The following is a 26,969-nucleotide window of genomic DNA, read 5'->3' on the forward strand; positions in this document are numbered from 1 at the left end:
GATTTTTCTCAGACCTCCTCTTACTCACCTGTGTGAGCAGCCTTGAACTCAGTGTACTGGGTTTTTTCCTGTTATTTATCTCATCCATACCTCTCTGTCACTTTTTGTTGGGGATCTCACGGGCATCAGAAAAGCAAAGGATTCTCCTTTGGCTCTGCTATGGGAGGAAAAACTGTCCTGAGTGCCCCTTTTTTAAGGAAAAGAGATACAGGTGATGCCTAGGAGATTTTTCCCTGCGTCTGATGAAACTAGTGTCAATCTCAAGAATATTTATGGCTGACATGAGTCTGTTTGGTCAATGTTTTTTTTTATTTACAGTGAAGAATGCCAGACCTGAGGGCTCACATTACGAGCAGTCTGCTGCAGTTTCCAGAGGTGACTCTTGAGGCAGTTGGGGAAGAGGAGAGGAGCCGCAATTCTGTGCTGTGCGGGAAGTTTTCTAGAGGTGAGCATTTTCCTTTAAATTTGGACTTGGTATAAAGTTGTTATTGCCTGGAGGTTACCGGAAGCATCGGGTCATAGTATCAACTGTGCCAGGTCGGTGCTGTTAAGGTGCATCAGGCTTAGCGAGACCAAAAAGGATGCTTCAACGTATGCTAATATTAGAACATTGGTATAGTTAAACTTTGAAGTTATAACAACCTGCACCGATCTTGTGCAATTCAAATAGTTTACTTAAACATGCTGAGTCAGTGAGCCCTCCTCAATTTTTAATTACATAAGAAACAATTTTCAAAAAGGGAATAGTGGTGTTTTGGGCGGTATTTCTTTTCAGTGGCTCAAGCTCTATGACCATCGTAACATCGCGTGCAGAAATAGTTCTTCTAGGCTGTTACAGAGGCACCCCCCCTGCTTTTTCTTTTCTAGTCTGAATAAAAACAGAAGGAAGAGGATAACGCTGTTAAGCGCTGCAGCCATATTTCCAAAGTATCTACTAGGATGCAGATGAGTACCCCGGGAGAGCCGCTGAAAGCGGCTAAGCAGATTAGGTAGTGGACTTTGCAGGTGATCTGAAAGCAGAGCTGGGTGCCTGTCTGGATGTCTAGGATTCTGTTAAGAGCAGGTAGAATCTATGTACCTGACTGTAAAGGCTGTAATTGAGGCAACACTTCCTTGGAGCTTGAAGTAGTTCAGTGAAACAAAACACGTTGAATTCTTCGTGTGACCAGCACGTGTAAAAGTTTACATTTACTCATGCGGTGCCCGTTTTAAGAGAATGTCTTGTTGAGGTCCAAATCCCTGCCCAAAGTAGGCCTGTGTCAAGGACAATTAATCAACAAGGAATGAATTGGCTTAGATTTGTTATGTGGGAAGCCCGCCTGAAGATTTGCATTCCCATATGCATTTCGATGATTTCTAGCCAAACCAAGCCGAATGTGGTCTAAAGACTCTAGGTCAAGATATTGTAATCTTTATCCCAAACAATCCAGATTCTTCAGTGCAGGAATGACAGGTAGAAATGCAAAAGAATAAATAAGGCTGTTAATTTTAAGAGGTATGGCTTGAGGATTTCAGTGGGTGATTTAAGGAAGTGACCAGAACGAGGTAAGTCGGTCTTCCTCTGTTAGGTCCTTTTAGGGAAGGAAAGGGGCAGCGACTGTGATTTTTCAGTTGTTTTCAGTCTTCTCTTGGACATTTGCTTTAGCCAACTTTCTTTTCTCTTCCAGGGAGGAATGGCCTAGCGTGGTTGGCGCGTGGTCCTCAGCTTGAGGTAGTGAACTCTGTGACAGCAGAGCGGCTCTCTGCGCACCGTTTCAGTGGAGTAAAGAAACAGCCTCCCACTGTTCGTGTGGTGAAGGAGTTTTCCTGGCAGAAGAGAACCGGACTACTGGTTGGGTTGGAAGAAGCAGAGGGAAGTGTTCTCTGTCTGTATGACCTTGGAACATCACGAGTGGTGAAATCGGTTGTTCTTCCCGGAAGGGTACGTACTTTTTAATTGGAGAAGCGAAGCTTTTATGTTATTAGGTGCTGCATGACCCTGTCTCAGGACAAGCTTTGGAGCGCCTCCTTGTAGGGGGTATTTCTTGTCTAGTGCATTAACGTACTGTCACTTGAGAGTATCCAGCTGAGAGAGCCTTGAGGTAAAATCTTGGGCACAATGGTACTGTTATCTTTTGAGTTTAGGGATAGTAAACCAAGTTTTCTAGTTTCATCATAGAGCACAAAGTTACCTGATTCTCCACTTCCACAAAAGGGCATTGAAAAATACCTTTTTTTTGGCACGAGTGAAAAAATAAATCACTACCCCTTAACAGGTCTGTAACAGAAATTTCTGAAATGCTTTTTTCTGTCAGAATGAAATTTCTGTCAGGAATTCCGTCTTTCAAAGATCTCGGTCTTCCATAGTTGTGCTGTAAATGACTTGGACCCTTTCCCATGAATCTCAGCCTAGCAAGCAGGTGACTTTAGAGCAGACCACAGTTTCTGTTTTGCTTGTTTGTAATGCTACAGTGTGCTTACTCGTCTCAAGCACTTGTATTGCGGTACTTTCTAAAGCGAGGAGTTGGGTTGGTGCTCCACTGGGTGCGTTTGCCTACCGTCTGGGTAAATCTGAGAGTTGTAGCTGGAAAGACAAGTTGTGTGCTGGCATAGGCGTATAATCAATAAGTAAATTATGTGTGTGAAAAAGGACGTAGCTTTATTAAGTTTTATTTCTGAAATCTAAGCAAGCTGGGAAGAAGAACAGGAAAGGGGAAGAAGGAACATGTCATGTATTGAGTCTGTGTCTACAGAAGTGTTTTGAAACCAAATAGAGTTATAAGTCTCAGTTGTATCAGGGAGTCTTTCCATACCACAAAAAGAGTGGTTGAGGAGAAAATATGACGAAGCCTTGGGGGGACAAGTTGGCTGTTGTGTGATGCAGGTTGTGAATTTGGGAATAAAGCCAAAGCTTATCTGAGTTTCTGCTCTTATGGCCTGAATGCTCTTGATTACAAACCTGTCTGGTCTGTTGCTTTCATTTCGCTTCCTATCTTTTTGCTCTGAGGTTAGGTGAGCATAGGCAGGACACAGGTGTTGCTGGTTGGACTGTTGACTTCTGTGGACAACAAAGTTATCCAGGTTAACAGCAACTTCAAGTAATTCCGGACCGAGGTGTCAAGCCATGAGTGTATTAATACAGGGTATGTGTAGTGACTGTATGACTGTCTTTTAGTGGAAGAGTAGGTGTGTAGTTGCTCAGAGAGAAAAGGAATGACTTAGAAAACGGAACTTATAAGCTTAGAAAGAATTTTGGCTTTTTTTTTTTGGTCACGGCAACAGCTCTTTTTACCCTCTGGATGATATACATGTGAAATGCAGCAGAAAACTGAAAATGTTAAAGGAGTCTTATTGGAATTGGTTTCTAGTAAAAGCAACTCTGAATTAAAAACATTAGTTCTGTTAAATGGGTTTATAATGGTTGTATGTTTCAGAAGTATGAAATGGTAATTTCCCAAGTTTTCCTGGTTTGTATGAGGCAGAGGGGTAGCATTTGGATCCTGTGAGCTGAGAAAAGTTTTCTGAGTTCATTCCCAGAATGAGTCGGCATTAGTCTAGGAGCATATGAAAAGCCTGTGCAGAGCGCAGTGGAAAACTAGGCCGTTTCAGGAGCTTCTAGGTGGTAAATGGCAGTGTTAAAATCGGGAAACGTTGTTGGAAGACCGTATGTACAAATGGAGAAGATTCATTTGGCGCCAGTTGAACAACGGAAACAATCTTAGAAGAGAAAGAAGTTGGAAGCGACACTTGAACTTTGGCTAATTGTGCAGCAAGCTGTGTAGCGTATTTCTGCTTCCCTCATAACAGTCCTCAAGACTTGGAGCAGCAAGAATTGGAACAATCAAAGCGCTTGCGATAGTCCTTCGAGTAGGAGAGAAGACTGGAAATTTGATTTGATTTAGAGGGAATCTGAAACAGGAAATGACAGTGGTCTAAATTGCTCCGGGTGCTTCTAAGATTAGAATTCTCGTGAGCAAGATGAAAGGTAAATTGTGGAGCAGGTCGCCAGGCAGAGTAGTGGCAACAAGTGCTTGATAGGGGAGAGGAGAAACCTTTGGGGCTTTGGGGTTTGGTTATTTTTCCCCACCTCTGGGGGTAAAAATAGAAGATAAAAAATGGACTACCTTGTGAAGTTCACTCCCTTGCTTTATTTTCCTGTAACAGTTTGTTGTTGATGTAAAGCTTCCTGTTTGCATTGGGTTGCATTTTGTGAGAGGGCTAAACGATAGCCTGTGTCCTTCTGTTGTATAGCTTCAGTGCAGGAGTCTTCCTGTGCTTGTGCTCTGCTCTGGCAGTGGGTATTGTCCTGGGACGTGTTGCAACACGTGCTGAAAAATCTGTCCTCACCTTGTAATAGAGGTGCATGCCGACTGCTTGGCATGTTAGAGAGCAGCGCGCGCTTCTTCCTTCCATAGTTCATTATTTCTAAGTAGGAAATGGAAGTTGGTAAGCTGTAATAATAGACTGCACCTTTTCAGCTGAAGTTAATTCCGTGAAATAGCTGTAGGAAATACAGTAAAGGGAAGGCAATAAGAGATTTTTGTACAGGGCTGTTTTCTTTTTCTTTTTCCTTGATAGAATCGGAAACCATGCTTTGTTTTTAAGTCTTATGCTCCTGTATTTACTTTCTTGTTTGTGATGTGCCAGTTCTGGCTTCCCTTTTGAATGATTTCGACTTGGGTTGTCAAACAGCTGAAATATTAACTTGTAGTTTTCCTGCAGGTAACTGCTATAGAGCCCATAACGAGTCACGGAGGAGCCAGTGTGAGCACTCAGCACCTTCATCAGAGCCTGCAATGGCTCTTTGGAGTGGCAGCAGTGGCTACAGATATTGGTCATCTACTTCTGGTTGACCTTTGTTTGGATGATTTGTCTTGCAGTGAGAACGATATCGAAGCATTGGGTAAGCTTCAGTTTTTAAACATGAATTGAGGTGTAAGAAAATGTGTGTCTTTTAAAGAAGCAGTATGCATCCCGCTTTGAAGATACTAGTGTGCAGACATTTGTGAGTACTGACTGCAGGTGGCGGTCTGACATTGTATAGTCCTGAACTGATTAAAGCTAGGAGTGGCTGATTACTCCTTCTAGTGTTATAAATGCCCCCTCCCACCGAGATCGCTGTGTCACTATGGTTCTTGCCAGTGAGGTGTGGGAGTTTTACCATCTGAGTCGGTGCAGCTGCCTGGTAGGAAGTTGTGTCGGAGGTGCCCTATTTCTTGGGAACGTTCTTTGGCTCGTCTTAAGTGACCTGGGGCAAATTCTAGGCTTGTTTTCTAAAAAAAATCCAACTTGTCAAAACCCCTGCATTTGGATGAATGAAATCTCTGGTGTATTCAGATTGCATCCACTGTTTCAACTATTACAACAGTGGCTTCAGGAGTTGGTGTCACTTCAAATAGCTTCACTGTGAGGCCCAAACTCCTGATGTATGGAGTCCAAGAGGAATTTGTCTATGAAGGTTACGCTTCTACTTGATTTTTGCCTACGAGTGAGAATGCGTGTCCGATCAGAGAGTTCTTATGTTCTTTGAAGACGTACAAAATGGAAATGGCAAAAAAAGTGCTGCATAAACTGGTATTTTGCCTGGGACGGTCGACTTAGATTATGGGTTTTGTGACGTCAGCGTATAAAATGCACGCTAAATGGCATCACGCATTCCTTGTTTTGTGTGTGTAGATCTGGAAGTTGTCACTAGAAGTCCTGCTCAAGTCCCACAGAGGAGAGAAGCTGTGACCAGAGAAGGGAGACGTCTCTGTTTTTATTTAGAAAATCCTTCCGGAACAGCAGTGTCAACGCTGTGCTACATAAGCAGAAGCAATCAGCTCGCTGTGGGTTTTTCAGACGGCTACCTGTCACTGTGGAACATGAAGACTTTGAAGAGGGAGTAAGTAGGCCTTTACCCTTGGCCACGCCTGGAGGGGCAGCGGTCTCCATTTTTTGCCTAAGGAAGTATGTGAATTTAAAGAGGACTTTTTCAGGGACTGAACCCAGTATGAGTACAATCTTGGAATGTGTAGAAATCCTCTTCTGCAATACCTTTTAAGTCACACCTGCATTAAGTGGATGGCCTTCTCCTGCGTGCACTGGGATTGTTTTCCTTATTGTGCCTGTGGATTGAGGAATTGTAACCCAAAGAAGCATGCTTTCCACGTCAAGCAGCTGGGATGCGATAGAGCCGATTTTTATCAGACAGTCTGTTCTACCAGTAGTATTCAGTGAAACTGTTGTTTCCCTGTGTGCGTATTTTGATGAAACTGATTTGAGGAACTCTTTTTCAGATCCAGTAACTGCACCTAGGGCATACTTTGAAAGGCTGAAGTATGTTAGTGGTGTGATTTTGGTGATGCTAGTCGTTAAAATGTGCAGGAGGAAACAAGTGAGAGACGAAAAATCAGTAGCTGATCTGTGTCTGAAAATATATTCTTTCCTCCACGTCAGCTTTGGCTGAAATCAGAGATTGACCCATTCCGAGGCAACGATGCATGTGAATGAAAGTTTGCTTGCAACACTTGGCGGTGAGAATAAGGGAGGTGTAAATTTATAAGTAAGAAAAATTAAGAGGTGATTTAAGATCTGCCAAAGAGCAATCTCACTTGAAATATTTGGCCAGCTTCAGACAGGGATTCACTTCAGCACATCTGCAGCGACTCACCAGAAGCTGTTGGATGCATAGCCAGTGGAGGAATAATTAGGTGGCAAGAATGGACTGTGAAGGTACCAATAAGATTCACAAGTCTGGAAGAAAAATGCTTTGTGTAGTCCAAGAAATGAGAAGCTACTTGTGTTTGGCACTGTTTTAAATTTGTTCAGAAGATATGCTGCATCTGAAGTTCAATACTGAAGTAGGCTACAACAGTAGGAGCAATCTTTTGCCTGGCTGCTGAAGTAATCCTTTATGATGTTCCTCCTCCTGAGGCAGAGGAGGACATAAGCCCAGGTTATTGCGTTTGCTGGACAGGAGTTTCCTCACCTCTTGACTGTTGCATATACAGTTGTCTCTTCCTTGACTCACTTGTTTGAGATGGAAGTATGACCTTCTGTACTTTGAGGATAAGCTCGTAAGGTCTTCTTTTCATGGAAGAAGCTGCTACCCTTCTACAAACAGTTAGGGCCGGTAGGCTCACCTTTTCTTTTTTCTTTTTCTTTTTTTCTTTTTCTTTTTCTTTTTTTTTTTTAACGTTGTAGGCACCACTCTCAGCTTGAAGGAGGAAGGATTCCTGTCTATGCTGTCACTTTTCAAGAGCCTGAGAATGATCCTCTCAATTGTTGCTACTTGTGGGCTGTTCAGTCTACACAGGAAAGGTGAATAAACACTTCAGTGTCACTTCAGTGAGCCACTGAATTTTATTTTTTTTTTAATATGTTTGTCGGCATACAGTCGATACAGGTATATTTGTTTTGTTTCTTGAGCTATGCAGGAGATTCGGTCAGGTAGGGAAGGTTTTAAGCTGACAATGCCATTTTTACAGGCTTTAAGAGATGTGAAGAGGGACCCGGTAGTTCCCGCCTTCGGAAAGAAGGCAAAGCAACTGTGGCTGCATTTTTGCGCTTGCATTCTTAAATGATTTCCTTTTGTTTCTTGCTGACTGCTTCACGGTTTGTTTGATGCTCCCAGCATGGTATTAAAATACCGTTAAAAGCAGCTGAGGCTGCAGATCTAGAAGACTAAAGGTGCCGATACAACAGCCCGCTGCCCCTAAAGGAGGGCGGTGACAGTATTGGCAATTGCCTTGTGCCAGCTTCGGCAGTCGTGAGCCAGTGAGCCTTCGTGAGCCAGTTCAGCTCACCTGGAGGGAAGGATTCAGCAGAGAAGTCAACGGTTTCCTGCTGGATGACTGCATCACATCCGAATGCGGGAGGGTGCAGTGGGTGCAGGAGAGGGACCGGAACTTTGGTGGTAAGGGAAGGGGAGAAAGATCTGTCTCTCTTTCAGCATCATCTCAGCCGTTCCGAGAGCGACAGTCTTTTTAAGTTTGACTTTAAAGCAGTTGTGATCGAGACCTCTTGGCTGTGAAGAAGTCTATCCAACAAGTTTTAGTCCATGCAACGTATTAAAGCTTTCAAAATGTATGGTTAGCATTTGCCCTTGGAGCTTTTAGTGCCAAAATGTCCTCTTATGTATTTTAGTGGCTAAATGTGGCCAGTTACCGTGTTTTGGGAAGCGGTGTTTTTCTTGTCAGCAAGAGCGTGCTATTAAGAAAACGTCGGTCTAGAACTAATGAAATGATTATGAGGATTATAAAGCATCTTTGTAATCTAATTTCCTCATTGATACCCTTTTCAGCGAAGGTGATGCGCTGAGTTTACATCTGTTGCAGTTAACATTTGGTGACAGAAAGTGCTTGGCATCAGGACAAGTCATGTATGAGGTAAGATGTGCACGCGTGTGAAAAGAAGAGTTATTTTCTGTGGGTGAGCATCAGCTGAGTTCGCAGGGCTAATATTGACCATCAAAATTCAGAGCTGACTGGAAAAAAAGTAGTCTTTTGCTGAGTCTTCTTGGGCCTGGCCTTTGTGCATGCTTTTTGAAAACAAGGCGTACAGTTTTGTGCTGCAGTGTCGTGTGTTGCAACTAGATTCGTCTGCAAAGAGCCCCTATCAATTCAATTCCTGAAGAGGAAGCAGCTTTTACAAATAAAATTATTCTTAAACAGCAAATTGAGGGCATGTAGGAAGAAAAGACAGGGCCTCGAATAGCTTTGTTTAACCAACCTGCAGACTTGAATAAGCTTCCCTCTGTCTCCCTTTCTCCAAAGACGGTCATCTATACCTGTTTCTTCTTTGCTGATCTTTGGGTTTAGTTTCTTGGTTTCCTTTTGAGCTCTGTCAGCTGGACTTCACATGAAATGTACCTACAGCGTCTCTTACGTGTTGATGATCCTGAAAGCTTGTAGCTGTAAAGATAACTTGTTCTTCTCTTGGGCTGGGTTACCTATTGAATCCACTCTCAGAGCCAGCAAAATATGTAAATACAGTAAACAGTGGGATGACTCGTTCAGAAGAGAATACAGAAATGTACAAGCTGGCTCCAAAGGTGGTGCGTTTAAAATGCAGGTGAGGTATCATTATATCTCTGGTATGTAACAGATATAGGGCGCATCTGTGTAATGTAGAATTCTATTCAGTAGTATGCTCGGAAGTCTTCCAAAACCTTTTTGAGGGGAAAGTAATCTTAATTCAGAGCAAGCCTTTCCTCCTATTTTGATCCTTTGTCTTGCATATTCTCAACAGGACAAACCCCAAAAGGTGCATTAGGCCAGGATCTGTACTCTACCGTGGGCACTTTTAGTCCCAGAACACTTCCTTGGAATCACAGCTTGGTCGGTACCACATGACTGTCTGCCTACACGGCTGTCTGAGACAAGTTTCTTTCCATCCTCACTGGCAGAAAAGCGTCTACTTTCATATCGGAGTGTGACCAGTGCATCTCATTTGAAAACTCTCTTCCTGTTTTACTGGTCGATAAAGTCCCTCCTTCATCACTTCCATACAATGGAGTTCCTTAAGTGGGATTTGCTTGCACCAGTGTGGGAAGTTTCAAATAGACTGCTTTGCTTCAGAAGTTGTCTTAGGCAGGAATTGTTTTGGTATTATTTTGCCCTTTCCCTCTGCGCCCTCTTTGTGGAGGACCGGCTCTTCATATATGAACGAAAGTCTAAATTTCTAGCTCTTAAAATTAGTCTCTGACAGGTTTCTGGAGTTTTAGTACTTTACCTGATGAAACTGTCTTTTGGAGTGGTGGATGTCTCGTTCAGGACAACATCTTTTATTAAAATTGGGTGTAGTGATCATTCATTCTGTACCAAAAATGAGGCTCTTTGCCTATGCTTCACATCAGTTTTTCAAAGAGATGGTTTTCATTTTCCTCATCTCCTCTGCACGTCTGTTATTTTTTTTAGGAATGAAAACCATAATTTTTTGTAATTATTACTGGTTTTAGACAGCCTTGATATTTATTTGAAACATTTCCTGGAACTATGAAGAGAAAGCTTGCCTCTTCTCAGGTGAATTAGATGTATGTTATGAGATCATATGGGAATGTGTTGTTTCATGCTAATTTAGGAAAGTTTTAGGAAACTTGGGTAGAACGTGGTGTGATCCGTTTCTGGGTTGGCTTTTGTTTGGTGGTGGTGGATTTTTGTTGTTTTTTTGTTTGGTGTCCACAGTACGCCCAGTCTTGCACCGTACAGCAGACAGTTCGAAGCAATGCTGTGTTTGGAAAGACGGTTCATTTTAGTTAATGCTTACTTAGCAACTGGTGGCATCAGGGGTTGAACACAATCCTGCCGGGGTTTCAGTGTATCTCAAAGCAGTTTGCTTACTCTGTAGTGCTTTGTGATCCTAAATGCCTTGGGCACGTGCATCCCATGTCCTCTCTGTTTTCCTCTTTTGCTGTTGGCTGTGCTCGGTGAAGGACCTGAGGGCCATTCACCCATTTCACCCAATTCACCCATTAATCAGTCTCTGACAAGATGAGAAGAGGAGGTGGCAGGAGCTTATGTGGTTTGAAAGAAGATTGTTCATCAGTAAGAAGTTCTCGTAGTTCCCAGCGAGGGATGTGCGTTCACTCTGGCGATGTGCCTCTAGATCATACCTCTCGACAGAGCTTTAGCTGCTGCGATGGCGTGACTTCTCTGACTTCATCAGTTCTGTGACCAAGACACGGAGGAAAGAGCTTTGTGTGCATGCATGCTGCGTTATTTCAGATATCTCTTTGTAGATATATATTTAGGTTTATAAAGAAACCTTGACATTGCAAGGAAGTCTGCAAAACACATTTAGATCTGAATGATGTTAGGGAAATGCTAGAGTTTGAAAACGTGCCTGGTCTGTACCGCCAAACTTAGCTGTTGGGGTTTGACACTGAATTCTCTTGCATGTCATTTGTAGTTTCTATTTATTGTCACAAATAAGCTCATGGGAAATATACACGGTAAAATATGCTTATTATATGAGATATAGAGTGTCTTTCATATTTAGCTATAATGTATGTTTTTATCTCAAAATGACCCTTTGTCTCTTCTGTTGTTTCCCCAGGGTTTGAAAAACTGTGACGAGAGGTACACTTTAGATCTCACGGGAGGAGTCTTTCCCTTGAGAGGGCAGATCAGCAGTATTAAACTACTCAGCTGTCAGACCGTAGAAAAATTTCTCAGCCCTGTTGACAGAGAGGATAGCATTATTGAAGGTTTGTTCTGATGCCTGTGTTTGATTATTTTAAAATACGTGGGTTTGGAATGTAAGCAATGGATGCTGTTCTGGCCACAGGGTCTGAAAGCCTTAAATATCTGTACAGACTGGATTGTTGGGATTATTGAAAAAGACAAACCGTGTGCTTAAGTTATGTGAGACTTCTTTAAGGTAAAAACTAGGTGAGTTTTCACGCTTGCTGACATGCTCTAGCGATGTATGGTGGGGTCATCTGTATACTGCTGGTCAGGCATTTTATTCCTTCAGCTGTCACCTTGGAACAATAAGATCATTCTCTCCACTGCTTTGGAATGTTATCTGAATCTCTTTTTGCCCTGTTCAAACCTGTTTGCGTGTCTACTTCCAGATGGTAGTCCCTCACAGGTGGTGTTCCCCAGGGCTCAGTACTGGGGCCTGATGTCTTTAATACCTACCTTTATTAATGATCTAGACAGGGGAATGGAGCGCACCCTCAAGAATTTTTCAGAGGACACCAAGCTGAGTGGGAGCCTTGATCCGCTTGAGGGTAGGAAGGCTCCACAGAGGGATGTGGACAGGCTGGCTGGCTGGACTGAGGCCAACGGTCTGAGGTCCAACAAAGGCCAAGTGCCAGATCCTACGCTTGTGTCATAACAACCCCATGCAACAGTACAAGCTTGGGGAAGAAGTTCTCAGGATCACAGCCATCGAGGGGAGAGAGAGCACTTCACAGCAAAGTTTCTAATTGATATCGAATGTGATGTTCGTTGTATGAAATCGACTTGTTGGCCAGGTCGGGTCAAGTGCCCGGGTGTCGCTCCTCTATGATTCTAAGAGTGGCTGGAAAGCTGCCTGGTGGAAAAGGACCTGGGGGTGCTGGTCGACAGGCATCTGAATAGGAGCCGACAGTGTGCCCAGGTGGCCAAGAAGAGCAATAGCATCCTGGCATGTCTTAGAAATAGTGTGAGCGGCAGGAGTCGGGAAGGGATTGTCCTGCTGTACTCGGCACTGGTGAGGCCACAGCTTGAAGACCGTGTTCAGTTTTGGGCCCCTCCCTGGAAGAAAGACCTTGAGGTGCTGGAGCATGTCCAAAGAAGGGCAATGAAGCTGGTGAGAGGTGGAGAGCACAAGTCTTGCGATGAGCGGCTGAGGGAACCGGGGTTGTTTAGCCTGCAGAAAAGAAGGCTGAGGGGAGAGCTTCTTGCTCTCTTCAGCTACCTGAAAGGAGGCTGTAGTGAGGTGGGGGTCAGTCTCTTGTCCCAAGTAACAGGATGAGAGGAAATGAGCTCAAGTTGTGCCAGGTCTGGTTTAGAATGAGTATTAGAAACAAATTCTTCACGGGAAAGGTTGTAAAGCGTTGGAACAGGCTGCCCAGGGAAATGGTTGAGTCACCATCCCTGGAGGTACGTAAGAGACCTGTCGCTGTTAGGTTAATGGTTGGACTCAACAATCTTAAGGGGCTTTGATCTTAAGGGTCTTCATCTGAAATGCATTTGGATTAAGAGAACTGGTGTTGTGTGTGTAAGTGTGGAGGTGTGAATGTTGTGAATAGTTTATGTTAAAATCTCTATTCCAATTTCTGGTTTGTCAGGGTTTCTTTGTTTATTTGGTGTGATAATTGTGGTCTTTCGTTTGGAATATGCATGGAAAGGAGCTATTCTTAAAACTCGTCATTGAGTCAAAGCTGGAAGTGAATAATGCCAGCTGTGTGAGACAAGCATATACGATCGAAAAGTGGTGTTTTAAAAATATCGGATCTACCCTATTTTCTGCAAATAAAACAATGTCTTCTCTTTTACAGCAATATATCCTGACATCAGTGTAGCAGTCTTCAGTTGGCAAGTGCAAACATACGGTCAAGGCAAACCATCTACTTATTTGGGCGTATTTGACATTAACAGCTGGTATCATGCTCAAATGCCAGACTCGCTAAGGTAGATTTTTATTAAGTTGCTTTCAATATCCCTGCAAATAATTCATTTGAATGTCGGCGTTTAGCTGACGCCCTTGTTTTCTTTAAGGCCAGAAGAGTTCCTTCATGATTGCCCCTATTTTGCTTTGTGGTCACTGGAGACTGTGACAAGCATGACTTCTCCCGAGCTCCTTTTGGATATTCTGGTACATGAGCGCAGTCTACGTCGGGAAGTTCCTCCTTTTTATCCACCACCGGAGCAGTTTTTTAATCCGAGTGCCTGTACTTTTGGTAGGTATTTCAGTGCTTTTAAGAGCGATAAGCTTAAAATGAGATGCTATTTCTCGGTTCTCTTGTTCATTGTCTGTCACACAAAAACCAAACCCAACCCCCCACACCCCCAACCCAACTCTGATGACGTTACTAACGAGGTATTTCCTCTTGTGAAATATATCTGGCAGTCTGCGGAGTTTTGCTGCTTTTGTGACGTAGCCTGTGAAGTGGTGCTGGTTATAGAAGGAAATGACTTGGAACTGAAGCTCAAAGTACTCGGTTCTATCTTTCCAGATACTGCTATGTAAACAATGTAAACTGGTCATAACATAACTGAGAGAGTCTGGAAGGTTGTCAAACGTTTGTTGTTTCTGCAGATGGCACGTGCTTGCTGAACTCCGGAGTTGTTCACATGACTTGCACCAGCTTCCAGAAGGAGGTGACCTTTTATTCTGTCTCTGTTGAGAATGTCACGAGGTGGACATTTTCTAAGCTTTCTGTTGCACTGCTTTCAGTGTCTGAGACCATTTAATGCTCCTCCTGCCCATCCACACGCGTAATTGCAATTGTAGCCTGTCACCAGATTTATGCAAATGCTCATGCTTTAGGTCCGCTCTTGGGACTGTAAAACCACCACGGTCTCCTGTGGAAGCATGATCAGGGATTGGATGTCTAGAAAGGAATGCAATGTTGCTCTAGGAGCAAGAACAGAAATGTTGTGGAAGTCGGGGAAAGCTGTTACTTCTTTACGAGCCATCGGTCAAACTGCCTGCATAGTCTTGAGTTAGAGTTTTTATCCCCGATTAACTTGAAAAAAGGGAGCCAGAATGGAGAAAATGAGAAATTACTTAACTGTTTGAGAAGAACGGAAACTTTTTTTCTCCCAAACTTGGCCCAATTGCAACTTCCGAGCCACTGCCCAGATTGTGACAAATAATGTTGACTTAAGTTTCAGCTCGCTAAATATTTCCAACATAGATCAGCTTCTGCACAAACAAGCATCGAAAGGATCTTCCAAAGCGTGGTTTACAGTTGTGTGTTAGTTTAGCTGCTATAGAATGCATTTTGTGTCAGTGGTCAGGGAAAAAGAAAGGCGTGTGTATCGAGAGAGAAGCTAGAAAATACTTAATCATTGCAAGGGCTGCTCTTTTCTTTCACGAGATTTTTAAAATAAACTGTAACTGTTAGTTTGGCTGCCGTCTTTAAGACTCGGCATAGTAACGCTTACTCAGATGGCTAAGCCAAAGCACATTCCTGATGCAGGCTTTCTGACAGTTTAAGGGGATGTTTCTATAATTTCTCTTAGCGGTTACCCAGGCCCTTAGTGACCGACTAACAATGCGGCCTTTATCAGTAGTTTTGGATTGATGTTTCAGACCTTGAATTTTTTGAAGAAATCTGTCCCTTCAATGACTGAAGCCATTGGTGAGAGCTACCACAGGTGTCTGGTAGCTGGCTTGCTGTCTCCAAGACTCGTCGATGTCCAGCCATCCAGTTTGAGCCAGGTGAGCGCATATGAGGGAATCAAGGGGGAGATACAGCCCTCTGGTTTGGCGGGGCTGGAGAGGCTACAAGACATGATAACGTGGTTTTCGTATTATTTGCCAGTTGCCCTGAAATACGAGTGTTGGCTGGAGTTAGCAGAAGAAATAGTATGCTTAGCCGCAAACTATGGAGTTTGACTGGGAACAGCCCTAAGAGATTTGTCTTTAGAGACCCGTCTCTTAATTCTGGGCCACAGACGTGCACAAGGAAGCGTGCGCTCAGTGCTGGTCACGCACAACATCAAGCCTCTTTCCCTCAGAGCAACCTTCATCCCCATCGGTTTCTCGAAGCATGAAGTTTAGTGCAGTAGCTGACAATGGGGGTGTCTCGCTGGGATGCGAGCTGTTGCAAACGTCAGCTTGCTGCACTACACACGACCGTTTGCTTCCAAGGAAGAGAGCTGTGGTAAAGGATTACTGGTGTCAGGTGAAAGCAGATCTTCACCTCTGCGGCCTTTGCCTCGTGCTACAGTAGCCCAACGTACTCCTCTTAGACTGCCCTCTTGTTGCTGCAACACCGTCATCACCTTTATCTCATGACGCTCACTGCCTTCTGTCTCCTTTATCTCGCCATAGTGACTTCACCCCCTCTGTCACAGGTTTTCCTTTGGCACCGACCGTTCTCTCTCATCTGAAGAGTTTCATGAGAGATGGAGTCTTTGTGATGAACAGCCCGTCTGTTTTTTAATAGCCTTTGCTGGATTGTGACTGTGCCGTTCGGAGACTTGTTATGCATTTGAGCAGGGATTCCTTTGGAATGTTAGTGAGACAAATTGCAGCAGTAGGGTCGAGAAGCTTGGTTTGCAGTTTTGTTTGCCACTGTGAATAGCATTTGGTGTGTTTCCTTGCCTGCAACCAGTTTTCAGAAAAAGATGGAAATATCACATGTGTGTTCCACTGTGTAGAAATCCCTTGGAATGTAACGATTTTGCCTAGAAGGGAAAATGCTTTTGAATGTCTTTAAAAAAACCCAACTAAACAAAACCCCCAAAAGAGCAAAGTAAAAGTTTGTGGAGGAACCTTTCACCCTTCCTGCACTCCTGATGGCAACCTTACACGCACGGAATGCGTAATGGGGAGTGGCAGAGGATGTTACAGAAAAGAGCTAATTGGAAGTCAGTGCATGAAGCCTGTACTGCAGAGGCATGGATCTAAAGATCAGAATTAGCCTTCAGTAAGTTGAAATGTCAGAGGAAAAGTTACTGTGCTCCTCAGACCAAGGAGCAGTCCAGCCTGTGGCTCAAATTAAGACAAAGAGTGTGGAATGACTCGCATGTCTCCGAATTGACTTTGTGATGTCTGACTGAGTATACAGCTAGAAACAAACATTCACCGTTGATGGTTCAGGTGCTGAAAGTAGGTAAGATTCTCATTTTATTCTGTCTGTTATGTTTAGGAGGAGCAGGTGGAAGCAGTATTGTCAGCTGCTGTCCAGACAGGTTCTGCAGAACTTCTGAGAGGATGCATTAAACGTTGGACATCTGAAGGTAATACTTCTTGCCTTCTTTTAAGGTGACGTATTTTTTGAGTTTGAAATTTTTGATTCATTTCTTTTTTGTTCTCTTTTTTTCTAAAGTTGCCAGAAGTTCTGCAGTAGCCCAATCTGGCAAGATCCTTCCTCGAATTGAAAGGAAGCGGGCTGTTGAGAGAGCCAAGCCTTACCGTTTGCCTTCATTGGTATTAAGAGAAGGTAACTTTTAGGAGAGGGAATATAGCGGACAACTCACTGTCACTTTGATTACACAAGGCTGATATGTTTCCCTTCTTGCTTTACAGACTCAAGACCAAAGCCATTATCAACAATAACGAAACAAGCTCATGTGGGAAATGTGTGTAAAAGAGAAAATTTCCTCAGTCACGTATTGGCCAATATCAGAAAATTCTGGGAAGGAAATGAGCAGAAACCCAGTTTCTCCCAACGCGATGGGTAAGCAGCCTTTTGTCACAGTCTTGAGCTACATGTGTGGAGAGAGAGAGAAAAATCCATTTGCATTATGTGAGTGTTTTGGAGGGAAGGTGCACCTGCACAAAACTTTGGCTTTTTTGCACGTACAATATAGAACACTTGAGAAACTGTCCTTCATAAGGAGTATTTAGAGAGAGAGTTCTGCTATGAAAATCTCACTTATGCAAATACATATAGATATATGAATATATACACACACACATACATACCACATTGCCATTATGGTGAATGTGTTTACAGAATTTAAGAGGGCTGACACAAAAACTTTGATTACCACTAAGGTACCGTTGTACAGATTTTGATAGACTTGCTCATGGGATCGAATAGTAATCTTTTACCGCTTCCTGCCCAGTTGCTGCTTCGTTTCTGTCTTTTTTACATCAACTTAAGCAGAATTCTAATGAGCAGGAAAGAGGCTTGCGGTTGTCCGATGATTTTCCTACGGGTGGCACGGTCAAATAAACTTGAATTCTGGTATGTGTGGACTTCAGGGGAATGGGAGTCAGTTACATTTTCCTTGTAATTCTAGTCCTAGAGCTACAGAACTGCCAGCCACAACATCAACTCCCCGTGATGCAGAGTTGTGCGATGCGTTTGCTGGGACACCAATTACAAAATCTTCACAAAAATGTTCCAGGAATAGTGGATCTAGCATGAATTTTTCCAAAAGGTGTTGCTTCTCGTATGTGGATGGATGGATGTGTGTGTGTAGACTTTCTGTGTTTTCCAAGTGCTTGCATTCCGCTTTGTCTCTGTGAAAGAAAAGGTCAACTTGGGCGCACAAGTGAGGGGAGAATGTGAAGTGGTGCCAGTGTTGCAATGTAGATGATATTTCTTCTGGCGTGAGACTGACCTGACTTGCGCAATTTGCAAGGGATTCCTCTCTCCTCAGTGGCAGTGGTTTGGGAAATTAAGCATGAGATGTACCAAAATACTTGAGAAACTAGAAGATGCCTGTAGCTTGTTCTTGGGCCTGATACATCACCTGAACAGGGAGGGTTCACCTGTATTTCTTGTTCCTGGAATGTTTTTGTTATGTGTCGTGTCAGATTTCTTGACCGCAGCGTGATTTTTTCCCCCCATTTATTTATTACTTTTCATCTTTTAAATTGTGAATCTTCCAGATTGCTGGATTTGGTGGGCCGTCCCGTTCCTTCGTGTTCTCCCGTGCGGGCTTGTAGCTGGCAGTTCCCATGCAGACCACCTACTTCATCCGTGGCATCCAGCCCCTTTGGATCAAATATGTGTGGTCCCATCTCACACAAGAAATTCGCGGGAGCATCAGAGCTGAATGTACCTGAGACTCCTCCTGTGGTTAAGGTTTGTATTTTAAAAAAGCCAGCAACAACAACCGACCACACCAGACGCCGGTAAACTTGGTGTGAAATGAAACCACCAAAGAATTTAACGGAAACACTGTTGCGTTCACCTTGTGGAATATTTTCAGTGTGCGCGTGAGTATTGCATATACAGTCCTTTTGGAAGCAGCGCGTTAGGACCAGTCTTGAAGAGGGGAAGCTTAGCTCTAATTAAATTGCCGTGTGCCCATTGTCCCATAGCTTTGGGAAATACACTTCTTTATATTGCATGGAAGAAAGTGAGTTAACACTGGCATGTGGTCAGTACTCATTCAGGAAATCGCCTTGAGGAGAAGTGTATGGATTTCCCCAAGAATGTAGGCAGGAAGCAGCTGAAGTTGAAGGAAATATTCCTTTTCCGCAGGAAGAAATAACTGTTTCTAACAATTTTCCTAAAACTGAGGAAATTAATGTAAGTCAGCTATGTTCCCATTTTCGACAAAACAGAAAAACTCTTTGCAAATGGAGGACAGTCCTGTCTTACTGACAATTGGAAGGCACCCAAAACGGTCTCAGTTTCTTTAGCTGGTGAACGCAAGTTAAAGCCTCATTACATAAGGGCAGTTCTGTTTTTCTCCTATGCGTTTTGTGGACCTCTAACACCGAATAGAACCCGTCAAGACTGGGGCCTTTGAGGGCTGTAGTAGGAAAAACAAAAGTGCCTAAACTATTTTTTAAAATAACCATACATTTGTTTGGTTTGTTAGAACTTAAAAGTTTCTTGTTTGACTTAATAAAAGAAGTCGTTTAATTGTTAAAGACAACACAAAAAGTTGGAGAGTGCAGCTTTTCGATACTGGGGGCCGTTTACCAAATGACAAAATGCTGTGGGAACCAAACTCATTGTCGGAATGATTTAGGTGCTGAGATCGTTTACTCTCTGTTCCTTATTAACATAAGCAGAATTCCCCGTAATGAGTTAATTTCAGCATCAAGATACTTCAAGCTACTTAAAAGTCTTTTTTTTTTTTCTTAAACTACATTTTTTACCATCTGAACTTTGTAAAATATGAATTTTGAAAGGTTGTTCACATGGACTGAAAATTAGAACTAGTGATTCTCCAGTTGTCCCAGGTTCTTCCCCATTGTTTTCACTTCTGCTGGCGCTGATGAGTTCTTCAGAAGACATCCACCATGAATCGTTAGTAACAGTTAGGAGTGAAATGCAAACTGAAGGGAAGGCGTACCACAAATAGATCGGTCTTAAGTAAGAGAAAGTGCTTTTCAGTGTCCCACATTTGAGATGAAGTTAAATGGGCAGTCACTTATTTAGCTGTCTCGGCTTTGGGATTTAGGATGACACTGTAGAGAAGAGGGTTACGGACTTGGGAATACGTAAATCCCTTATGGTGTAGACGGGAAATTTGTGATGGGAAGAAGGCAGCGGGTACATGAGACGGTCACAAAGCTTCTGCAGTCATTCGTGTGGCAGTACGGGGAAGGTTTTTCTGCTTTCGTTATAACTGTTTTGTCCTGATTTAGATGTAAACACCTGCTTTTGGCTCGTCTGCCTTCACTGAATTGAGGACAAAGTAGTCACTGCTCTCTTGTTTGTAGATTTGTAAGCATGAAAGGAAAGCTTATGGCAGACTAGTATGTCTTGAGTTTAGTTGTGAAGCATGGTGTGTTGCTATCATAGGATGCTTTGGCAACTTTGGACAAGGCAGGAGGCAAGAAAACGAGCCGGTTCTATGGAGACTGCTGCAGAGGGGCTTCTTCCTTCTGCCATCGTTGGCTAGCACGATAACGTAGAGGGCTGGGCAAAGGTGCTTACACAGGGGTTAAATTCTCTTGAGCATCGGAGTCACTGGAAATAAGTCACAGATACTACTTTTGTTCTCACCATAAAAGCCTGAGTATCTCACTCAGGATCGTCAGATCTGAGGATCTAGAAGGAAAGAAGAATTGCTCCGTACAGGGAACTAGAAAGCACGAGGTGGAGGTAGTTAAAATATACGTGTTGTCTCGTGTAATCCAAGTGATTCCTGAAAGCGCAGTGTCGAGATGCCAAATGTGATACCTGGCCAGTTTGGCGCAGTGTTGCGGTCACACCTCTCATGACTGAAACTTCAGACGTTGGGGACATTTTGCCCCATTAGGTGCAGAGTCGGTCACTCCGTGTGGGTTAGTAATCGGTCCAGAAGGTACTGCAATGGGATGATTACTGGCAGTTGTGTATGCAGCTTGTATTGTAAAGCCGCTCACTTTGTCCACGAGTGGGGACAAATCGTTACTCGTGAAGAGGAACACCAGAAATGGAGCACTGAATGCTCTCTTCTATCCCTTCAACACATGAACTGTTATCTGTAGCAGAGAGTACCTTATACGTGTCTTAACTTTTTACACCCAGTGGTGATCTGAAAGGAAAAGCAGCATTTCACTGTCCTCGGTTTCATCTAGCTCGACTTGAAGTTAGTCTGTTTGGTAATGAATATTGCCTTAACGGACCTTTTTTAACTTCAGGGGATTGAAGATAGTGCAGCACTGGGAGCATCTCCGTGTCAAGGAATGGGCCAGATTGACACTGCTCATGAGATAAAAACGGCAGTCACTCCCAGAAGAAGTGCAAGAAAACGGAAAAACCTTAAGGTACAATTTGCTGAAAATACAGTCAGGGATGAAGAGGCGCAGCCTAGTGACCAACCTCTCTTAGCTGGGGAAGCAGACCATCCTGGGCAGCTTCAGGATTTAGACCCGGACTTGTCTTCCCAACCTGTCTTTTCGCCCCCTCTTTTGAGGTCAAGGGGAAAAAAATGTGTCTAGCATTTCCCGAATTGTGAAAGAACCAGTAAGCAAACCTCCGGTTGTCTCACGTTCTTGACTTTTGCTCTCTACCGCTTTTTCAAATCATACTTAGCAAGGCCTTGCCTTTTTCCTTGAAAGTATATCGAAAGAGAGCTTGAAATTAATCAGCTAAATGATTTGATTATTTTTTTCCTTCATGGAAACTAGCGACAAAAATCACCGTTGAATCTGTGTAAGTCAAGAATTAGGAAGCGTTGCTTTGCCTTTAACAAAAGGCAGAGTAGCTTTCTTTAAACTTACTTGGTGGGCTACCTCTTAATTGCAGACTTTCAGCTTGTAGGATGGTAGGAGAATTTGAGAGGGAAGTTTGTTTTTGTGGAGAGAAACTGTCATGCTTTTGGGAATCACTCTGTCATGACTTCTTCATGAAAGAAACATTCATTTGTGTTCTGTAGAAGTGTAAGAACTTGTGCACGAGTAATGTTTTTGTTGCCTTGACACAGGAGCTTCCAACTCAAGAGGAGGAGGATACCAACTCCCGAGAGTCTGTAGGAAAGCCAAAACTCAAGAGAGGGAGAGCTGCAAAATCAAAAATGAAGCAAGCCAGCAAGTATGAAATTCTTTTTGAGCACTTACTTGCATTCCTTTGTCGTGCTAGCGATTCAGCTTTTAGCCACCGAACTGCCTCTTCCTCACTTGGCTCTACAGTTCTGCTCTGACTTTCTGAGCCTGTGCAGCTTGCTGGTCTGCTGGGCACCGTTTTCCCCACTTAGGGGTTTAGTTTTCTAATGGAAACAGAAGAGGAACGGGAGAGAAAAGGGCAAGTGGGCACTACTCTTTGCAATGATGGCGCACTCTTCTATCTGTCTGTCTGTCTATCTGTCTATCTAAGGTCTTATTCCACCTTATGCAACCACACTCTTATGGTCTTTAGTTCCCTATAGAATGCAGGAGAAGGTCAGACAACGAGTAAAGAGAACTGCTTGTTTCTGGCCATGTTGTCCGGTTCCCTCTGGAAAACCGTTTGAGGACGGTTGCCTCTTAAAACCTGGGAGGTGGGAGGGGCTCTAAAAGCTCATGCGAATAGTGACTGAGAATGCTTGGGACAGTCTGGCAAGGAATGACAGCAGAAGGAAGCTTCTTGATGTACCTTTTCTGCCTTGATCCTGTCTACAAAGAAGGCCATAAATAATTCCTTGGCATTGATTTTGTAACTCCACGGGGTTTCTTTTCCTCTACTAAATACTGTTGGTAATAAAAGAATCAATTTGATACTTCTCTGTCTTTGCAGAACCACAAGAAAAGAAGGTCCTTGGTCACCTCCCCCAGTGGAAACAAGATTCACCTCTCCTTTTGGAAGCGCACTAGCTAGAGCGATGGATCGTCTTGCAAGATTATGCCCAGTGTGCATGTCCGCAGCCAACCAAGTAGTTTAATTCCCCTTCAGAACTTCCTCTCGTAGACTGCTCTCAGGGCTGTTAATGCATTATATTTATTTCCTGCCATTTCTTCAGTTCTCATGTAACTGCCCCTAAATAGCTTTGTAGTTGATTTTAGAGGGGGGTGGGAGGGAAGAAGCCACAGGTAGAAGCCAATCCATAGTTTCTCGTGAGTCGTTGCCTTTTAATTCTTATCCATAGTCTTGCTGTTAGAGAACAGGGGTTTTTTGGAGTTAGTTGGTCACCTCCACCAGCGGAAATCAAATTTATCTCTCCGTTTGGAAGTCCAGTGGATGGAACAAAAAGCAAACAGAAAGAAACCGCAGACATGGCAGAGAACACTCTGAAAGAACAAAAAAAGACTGTCTCATTTTCCATAGCCACTTGTGCACCAGAAGATGCTGTAACTGTTTATAATGAACACCACTGTTTGTAAAGTCATCCAAATGGTGTGGATTAGGAGAAAAGAAAAAAAAATCATCTAATTTGGAAGAGATCATTTATAGAAATGACTGTAAAATTTCATAAACAAAAGGTCTTCGATAAGTAACTCCATATGGACTTTGATTTCCTCTGTCAATGCAGTTTTCTATTTTATATTAAGACTTCATTCATTTATGTAGGATGTAGATACAACTTATTTTAGGAATGTTAAATAAACATGTGTACTTCACCATATGCTTACTGCCTGATAGCTTTTTTAGGGAACAGTGGGTTGAACGGCCTGTATAGGTCAGAAATATTAATGTTGGTTTGCAAGAGTATTTGGAGCCCTCAAAAGTGAGGCCAACAGCTTTTTAAGCTTTTTAAAGTTTGCTTACAAGTCCTGTAACAAGTTGACATTTAAAACATGCAGGTTTAAATTTTCTATGTGATGTTTGACCTTCTGCCACAAATAATTTGGCTCACAATGCAAAATGTTAATTCCTTACATTCACAGTTAAGCTGTACTGTACTGAAGTCAGAACGTAAACAACTGTATTTTAAGCTGTGCAATATTATTTGGTACTTGTCCTAAACTTTGGGAAAGCTGCTCTTCGGTTCCTAAAACTACATCACACCTCAGAGGTTTCCCTATTTTTTACAATTTGTTGTCAGCAAAAAGTCGACTGTGTAGAGGGTGTGCTGCTTACAATAGCATATCAAATTTAAAGAGATACTGCCCACAGACTTTGGAATTTGAGTTCAAGAGTTGATTCTGATACAATTGTAGATGATTTACTAATTGCTGGAAAAACTCAAGAAGATGTTAGAACTGAACGCATTAAGTTGCTACATTTTCTAAGTCTCCAGGGACTAAAAGTTTCAAGATCTAAGTTAAAGTTTACAGAAGAAGAAGTAAAATATCTAGAGCACTGGCTTACAAAGGGGCATTAGAAATTAGATCCTGAAAGAGTAAAGGGAATCTTGTCTCTAACAATACCCACTAATAAAAGGCAAATAAAACAATTGTTAGGATTGTTGGGGTACTGTCGATAATGGATAAAGGATATAGTAATAAAGTAGAATTTTTATATGAATGAAATTAACTAAAAATGGACTAGTTAAATGGACCTCTGAGGACGAGAGGCGTTGGGAAGAGATAAAAAGAAAATTGATAGAAGCACCTGTCCTCATCTTACCTGATATCCGTAAACCCTTTCAACTTTTCATCAATGTGGATAATAGAACAACATATGGGGTTTTGACCCAAGGATGGGCAGGGCAGAGAAAACCTGTAGGATATTATTCTAAAATCTTAGATCCTGTAAGCCAGGGGTGGACCACTTGCCTGCAAGTGGTAGTGACAACCGCATTATTGATAGAGGAGGTCGGAAAAGTCACCTTAGGAGGTGAACTGAAAGTATATACCCCCCATAACATCCGGGGAGTGTTGCAACAACGAGCTGATAAATGGCTTACTGACAGTCGGTTGTTGAAGTATGAGAGAATTCTGATTAACTCCCCTAGATTGGAAATGGAAATGACTTCCATTCAAAAGCCAGCCCAATTTTTATACGGAGAGCCCAAAGAAAGACTACTGTCTCCAGTTAATAAATCTACAGACCAAAATAAGAGAAGATTTAGAAGAAGAAGAAGAATTAGATGAAAGAGAAAAATTCTTTGTGGATGGCTCCTCATGGGTAGTGGAAGGGAAACAAAAATCAGAATATGCCATCGTGGATAGGTACACTTTTCGAATAATACAGCGGCCAAACTGGACTAATCAAGACACTGAACATAAAACTCATATGGTGGATCTGCGCACCAGAGTTGATCAAGAAATTAAAGAATCTGTTCCTCAAAGACAGAATATAAATAAAATTAACCTATAACAGAGGAGGTGGGGGATGTCCGGTGGCTGGGTTACATTCATCAGGCGGTGCTGGGTGGCACGGCGGGAGCCTCCCTTGCTGTGCTGCGGGGCCGGGGCTCCCGGAGCGTGTTTCTGCTCCTGCTGCTTCACCTGCTGGAGCATTTCCCTCATCTTGCGCTGTGCAGTCTTGGGGAGGAGAGGGGAAAAGCAAGAGGTGGGGGTCAGGGCACCGCTTCTCCACCTCCACCGAGCATCTCAACGCTCGCAACTTCTCACTCCAGACAAGCTGTAACTAATTTCAAGTTTGGTTGGGGTTTTGGTTTTTTTTTTTGTTTGTTTGTTTTTTTAAATTGTGCTTCCTCCATCGCTCCTCAAGAGCACCTGAATTTTTGGGGGGGGCCGCCCTCCCTCTCGAGTGGACAGGAGACAAGGTTATGGAAGATGCACCCAGGTGCGATGTGCGTGGCTTTGCCTTTGCTTTTGTCCTGCGGGACGCCGAAAGGCTTCTCCGCTCTCTGGGGGGGCCCTCCGCTCTCTGGGGGGGCCCTCCGCTCTCTGGGAGGGCCCTCCGTCTCTGGAGGGCTTCTAGGGGGCCCCCTCCGGCCTCTGTGAGGGCCTCTCCCCGAGGGCAAACAGGCCTCTTCCTCTCCTCCGGGCACTCCTCGGCCTCCCGGCGCCCGGCTCGGGGCTTTCGGAGAAGGGCCAGCGCCTCCCCCAGACACAGGAGGGCGGGGCGAGGCGGGACGGCGCCGGCCCGGCCCCACCGCAGGGCAGGGGCAGAAGCGGGCTGGGCGGCCCTCAACGGCTCCCTCAGGCAGAGCGCAGACGGCAACGCGCCTGCGCATATCCACCGCCCCTCCCCCCCCCTTCAGCCTCCCCTCCAGCTCGTAGGGGCCGGGACTCCGCGGCGGCAGCCAATGGGGAGGCGGCGCTGGGCGCGCGGGTCGGCCGCACTTCCGCCGGGGGCCGGCCGGGGCCTGTGTAGCAATGGCTGCTGGGGGCCCTCGTCGCCGTCCTCGCCGCCCCCGGCCCCGCCGCCGCGCAAGAGGCCGCCCCTCCCAGGTCAGCGAGCCGCCCCGCCGCCTCAGGGCCGCCCCCAGGCATCGCCCCGGCGCCCACTCCCCCCTCCGCCTCTCTCCCCCCCCCCGCCTGGGGCCTGCGGGATCCCCGGGGCCTCCTTGGCGGGAGCCCGCCCGGCGCCTCGGCCGGCTCTCCTCGGGCGGGAGCGGCGTTAGTTGCTCTGTGGGCTCGGGTGCAGGGTGGGGTCTTGCTCTGGGGTTCCCCTGGCTCTGGCTGCCCTCCCCTGGGCTGGGCTCGGCCCCTCTGCCCGCCCAGAGCCCCCCCTCCGGGGCGGTGGGGCTCGTGGTGGGCCCCCGGCAGCTCCGTGCCCCCCCCCGCCCTCTCCCAGCCCGGCATCCCCGTCCTTCCGGCGGCTGTGGCTCCTGCCGCTGTGGGCTCGCCCCGTGCCGCAGTCAGAGTTGTTCCCCTGTGATGCTGAGATGACTGTGGCTTCCAGATGTTCCCCCCAAATCCGTGGGCAAAGCCACCCCCTCGTTGGCTTTCTGTCTGCACAGCGGGGGCTTGAAAAGGAAAAAAGAGGGGGTGGAGACTTGGAGTGGTGAAGGAGCGGGGAGCAGCTTATTACAACTTCCCAAGAGAGAATTCTTCTTTTCTCGCCATCAAACTGATTCTAAACCTCCAAGTGGCTGGTAAGGTAAAAAAGGACAAAACAATGCTCTCCCAGGTGCCGGGTGCTCTGGTAAAGCTGGAGAAAGCGGCATTTCTGTTCACAGACAGTTGCCGTAACCGCAGTCAGGTATTGAAACTGCGCTTCTCTCAGGACGTAGCCTTGAGCCTGGAGAGCAGCTCAGAAGGAGTTAGCTCCTGCTAACAATTGAGCAGGAGGATACAAAGATTTTGCCTTTTGAAGTATCAAATATGCTGAGTAAGAATGCATTTTTATGGGAAGATATTTCCCTCTAATGCCTACCCCCCAATATTTTCTGCCTGACTTTTAATAGCATAGTAATAGCCAATACTCTTGATGTTGTATGAAAGGTGCTTTTAGGGACTTCTTTGTGCTCCTGATACAGAGAGAAGGTAGTCCAGAAGCAATGATATCAGCAGGGTTTCGGGGCATAACAGTTTAAAAGAAATTCCTTTGTGTAAGAAAGACCAAAGAATTCTTCAAAGAATCCTTGGAGTCTGTCATGACATTTTGGGGGGGCAAATAGAAGAAAAAAAAAAAAAAACAAATAGAGGAAAACCCACCTAGGAGCAACCTTTGT

The 26,969-nt window shown here is 44.4% G+C and overlaps 1 protein-coding gene across 1 annotated transcript; it reads left to right on the top strand.

Moving 5' to 3' along the window:
• Nucleotides 1-324: 324 nt before the first annotated feature.
• Nucleotides 325-23,864, top strand: LOC309685550 (protein ELYS-like; the record flags this gene model as incomplete). The annotated part of the gene is made up of 13 exons (XM_082501297.1): nt 325-445; nt 1,668-1,921; nt 4,702-4,882; nt 5,656-5,863; nt 7,165-7,281; nt 8,264-8,348; nt 11,017-11,167; nt 12,950-13,082; nt 13,170-13,351; nt 13,711-13,772; nt 14,710-14,838; nt 16,274-16,364; nt 23,842-23,864. 13 exons carry the CDS (start codon nt 325-327, stop codon nt 23,862-23,864), a joined length of 1,737 nt encoding a protein of 578 aa, XP_082357423.1.
• Nucleotides 23,865-26,969: the final 3,105 nt, after the last annotated feature.

This window comes from Vanellus vanellus, assembly GCF_965231255.1.
Source record: "Vanellus vanellus genome assembly, contig: HAP1_SCAFFOLD_47, whole genome shotgun sequence".
Lineage (NCBI taxonomy): Eukaryota > Metazoa > Chordata > Aves > Charadriiformes > Charadriidae > Vanellus > Vanellus vanellus.